Source organism: Anastrepha obliqua, chromosome 5, assembly GCF_027943255.1.
Source record: "Anastrepha obliqua isolate idAnaObli1 chromosome 5, idAnaObli1_1.0, whole genome shotgun sequence".
Taxonomy (NCBI): domain Eukaryota; kingdom Metazoa; phylum Arthropoda; class Insecta; order Diptera; family Tephritidae; genus Anastrepha; species Anastrepha obliqua.
Window position 1 is genome coordinate 40725112 of NC_072896.1, and position 4407 is coordinate 40729518.

Consider the following 4407-nt stretch of genomic DNA (forward strand, 5'->3'; position numbering starts at 1 on the left):
TTCAGCTGCTTGCTCTTGGCTTTTACATTGAATGTTTTCCCATCAAAATGTACATAGTTAGAAACCTATGATCAGCCATTTATACACTTTGCAGATGTGCATAAAAATGGATTTGAAAAGGTTTCAATAAATATTATTAGTCTAAGCTTAGGTCTAATCACTGGCATCTGGAACATAGTCAGAATCATCATCACTCGTATCCTCATCACTTTTGTTGAGTTCTTTATCAATTTTTTCCTTACCAAAACCGGCTTCAATATTTTCTTTTTCTTCTTCATTGGACTCCTTTGCTTTTGCCTCGCCTTGGGATCGGTGATGAAAAACATAAGAAACACAATTACTCGTTAGCCATGCTTGCGATAAGGTGCTGTCCGGCAGTCCTTTATTGTTCGAGCAGTGATACCATTGTGACAAATGTGACGTACAGTCGCTATCTTCTGGAGGCGGTTGCATTTGTATGTTATTCACGCATCGTTTGCACTTTAATCTAAATTATAAATAGCAGTATTAGGAGGATATCCTTATTTCTTAAATATATATTTTTTTTACTTAATGTGCGTATCGGAGAGAATATCAGCTTCGTATCGGAATAGATCTTTGAGATCATCGCGCGTGAAATGTTTCTCATCGCTATCATTATTGTCAATTATAGCGCTCGATAGCGATTTTTTATGTGTTTGACGCTGCAGGATTTTTTCTTCAATTGAGCCTGTCTGTAAAGTACAATATAATTATACAAATGATTAATTATGCATAAAAATATTATTGTATACATAAATTATATATACGTTCTCACGGTGATCGGATCTACTCTTAACGGAACAAAAAAATTATGAGGAATGCTTCATAATGATACAACAACATGAACAATATATATAAAGTATGTGCGAATTTATGATGCAACTTACAGCAACCAAGCGATATATGTAGCAAGGCTTCTTTTGCCCATCTCGCCAAACTCGAGCCATAGCTTGCTCATCATTTGCCGGATTCCAATCAGGATCGAACATAAAGAGACGATTTGCACCAATTAAATTTAAACCACATCCACCAGCCTTCGAGCTCAACATAAATAGAAAACAATCAGATTCGGCGTCGTTAAATTTATCCACCACTTTGCTGCGTTTCTTTATTGTCATGGAACCATCAAGACGAACGTAGGAGTATCTTCTGTTAGCGTCATTCAAAATAAATTCGTAAATTTGCATTAGTACACTGCATTCAATTAGCTAAGCTTGAATTGTTATGTTTTACCTTTTACGTGCAAGTTTCTCGAACAGATCTAACGTTTGTGTATAATTCGATATGAGTACTACTTTATCGTCACTATTCGTGCGTATTGAAGCCAACATGAAGTCAAGCAGCATAAATTTGCCACTGAATTCGGGGCTAAACTCTCTGAAAATAAATCAACGATTTTTTATAGAAAAAAAAAGAATATCTGGCTCATATAAGCGTGGTTCATTCAGAAGATTTTTTTTTTTTTTTTCAAAAATAGATTTTTCAATGCGAACAAAGTATACTTACTTTGGATTATAGTTTGCTGGGAATAAGTTCTGCGAGTTTTCAAAACCGTTCTCACCTGCCAACACTTTTTCATAAATTAGATCTGGATGACTGCATAGCTTTTTTAATGTGGTAATGTCGGCAAGTGCGGAGAGCAAGGCCTTATCATTGGAATCTGTAGAAAAACAAAAAGGCCAATGAAAAATTTCTATCTGCGCGCCAGCTCAACTTACCCGCTAAATTTCTCCGAATTTTATCCGATTTTATAAAGTTTTTATACAATTCCCTTTGCATATCAGTAAGTTTTGCACAAATTACCATTTCAAACTTAACAGGCAAATATTTGGTCAATATTTGATTTGTACGCCGTATAATGCATTGATTTACTAGGCCTATTAGCTCTTGTGTTTTCTCTATGGCCCGCTCACGTTCTTTATCTGTTGAATCAGCGTTCTGGCCACGCAATATAGCATTTTCGAAATTCCGCTTGAATTCCGTCGCTGAACCTAACATCTCCGGATTCACAAAGTTTACCAAACTGAAATATTCGGTTAAATCGTTTTGTATTGGTGTGCCTGAAAGTAAAACTCTGCGCTTCGTTTTCAATCCCATTAGGGCTTGATATGTTAGATTATCTCTATTTTTCAATCGATGTCCTTCGTCACAGATAACCATGCCCATTTCATTGCGACATAATATGTTTGCGTAAATTCGAAATGTTTCATAACTGATTAAGAGTACTGGTGTTCCACAGCGTTGCCCGCTATCCACAACAAACTGTTCCAAAGCACGTATTGTGTCTTCCTTTGCGCCACCTTCAATAGCGAGGCAATGCAATCGCCCATGTAACCATTTATTGAACTCTTTTTCCCAATTTTTTACCAATGATGAAGGTGACACAACAACCACCTTTGAAATAGTCGGTTTGCAGTCTGGACTCTGGCGTAGTAACGTCCATACTAATGTTACGCATTGCAAAGTCTTTCCTAAACCCATTTCATCGGCCATAATGCAACCATTGAACTCACCGCGAAGTCCTTCGACGCATTCATACATGAAGAGAACACCTTCCCGTTGATGTGGTCGCAGAATATTGCTTAGTAGTGGGTCAACTACTACATGGACTTGCAGCTTGTTTGGATCCAAAGTGATACGTTCATGTTCCGTATAATTTGGCGGTGTATATAATATCAAAGCATTGCATGCTTGTGGATCATGTAACGCCTTTCGCACATTACTGCGCCGCATACCGAGACAGCGGTTACCTCCATTATAGTCTGGCACATAGTCCGCAATAGGTACTTTAAAAGGTCGTGAGAGTACTTTAGCAATCGCCTGCTCATATTCACTTAATGGCACTGAACGTGGGCTTTGGGTTTTATTTAAAGCCTGCTCTTGACAACTACGCTTTCGTTTGTTTTGCAATGGTGGCGTAAAATTATAACTCGGACGCAGATTTAATGCCCGGTTTTGGCTAGGAGCCAAACTACGCCGCTTGGATATTATTTTTTACATTATTATTATTCTATATATTTAAAGCATTTTGTAAATATTTACCATTTCTTGTCAACTTGTTTTGAACAAAATTTGCTTACATTTGGCGGTTAGTTTACATTGTTGCCACAGTTTGAAATAAAGTTAAATTGAGTCTTATAATATGTTCATATATACAAGAGTAGTATCTCTTCAGAAGGTGAGGCCAATATCAGATCTTTAACCGCCTCTCAGCGCTTTTGAGGAAATCAGCTGACGTAACCGGATTGTTGCAGCGATTTGTTTACGACAAAACTGAGGTTGTGTTCAAGTGACATAAGAAAATAATCGTGTTAAGTGTAGTATAATGTGACAAGGGATATTTTAGGCAAGATAGAATAATTTATTTAATGAAATTTGGTGGAGATGTTAGATAGTGGTTCAGGACCAACCTTTATAACTCCCAATATTTCGGAAATAACAGTTTTTAAATTATTCCCCTTCAAAGTGCTTCAGAAACTTCACACACTTGGTATATTATAAAGTGTGTTTTTCTAAACTTCACTTCAATTCATAAAATACTATATATAGTCACACAAGTGTTTTTACTTGTTTTTATACTTGTACTCGAAATATTTGAATGAAAATTAAATTGAAATGGATTTATCAATACCACCACTTTGCATTTTTAAACGAGAATAACAATTCATTCGAATTAACAGCAGTACAGTGTTCTCGGATGCCTGCAAATGAGAATAAAAATGAGTGTCGTGCCTTCAATTTAGTGTCATGCCTTCATACTACACACATGCATATTACGTTTTAATTTTTGGTTTAATGGTTTTAACGTGGAAAGTAGTTCTATGCACAAATTCTGTTTTTAATTACTTTATTATTTTTTCTGGTACTTTTTATATCATTCTTTTCAAGTTACGACTACTTATATGTGTGTATAAAATAATCCAAACAATAACACGGTTTAAATTCCGAGTTTTCTTCTGTGACGCTTTTTCCATATATAACAAAGTTTATATTTTCAAAAATGTTTCTCAAACTAAAGCAAAAAATTCTGCAGATATATAAACATCCTTCCAGTGAACGTCTCTGCATACAAACTTCGTTCTTACTTGACGTATCTGGTAGCCCCAACTTGTCGCTAAATTACACAACTTTAGAAATAAATTACTTAAACACAGCCTCCGGAGGGTGCGGTTTTCAGTTTTAATATGGGGATACTATATCGCTATCCCCGCTTACTCTCCTTTTTTTCAGAGCGTGTTGCATTATACTAAATATTTCCCAACGTGCCAACATAAGGCATGGCATGTTACTTCGTTGTCGTATGAACTATAAATGACAAGGATAGGAACTCTTCTCGGAAGCAACATTAATTAGGTATTTTTGAAGTGAAACTTCTTAGGCGTCGAT

At 36.0% G+C, this 4407-nt stretch overlaps 1 protein-coding gene across 1 annotated transcript; it reads right to left on the reverse strand.

Annotated features, from left to right (window-relative positions):
* On the reverse strand, positions 1 to 3157 carry LOC129248331 (DNA repair and recombination protein RAD54-like). Its single transcript, XM_054887834.1, has 7 exons — positions 3064 to 3157; positions 1740 to 3000; positions 1528 to 1681; positions 1255 to 1398; positions 909 to 1170; positions 550 to 713; positions 1 to 487 (listed from the first exon to the last, which is right to left on the reverse strand). Exons 1-7 carry the CDS (start codon positions 3064 to 3066, stop codon positions 154 to 156), a joined length of 2322 nt encoding a protein of 773 aa, XP_054743809.1. The 5' UTR covers positions 3067 to 3157; the 3' UTR covers positions 1 to 153.
* Positions 3158 to 4407: the final 1250 nt, after the last annotated feature.

Excerpts from the sequence above, each read along its gene's own strand:
- LOC129248331 (XM_054887834.1), bottom strand. Across the intron at positions 1,682-1,739 it reads AATTCGGAGAAATTTAGCGG|ATTCCAATGATAAGGCCTTG; the intron begins GTAAGTTGAGCT and ends GTTTTTCTACAG. Across the intron at positions 488-549 it reads CTCTCCGATACGCACATTAA|ATTAAAGTGCAAACGATGCG; the intron begins GTAAAAAAAATA and ends TTTATAATTTAG.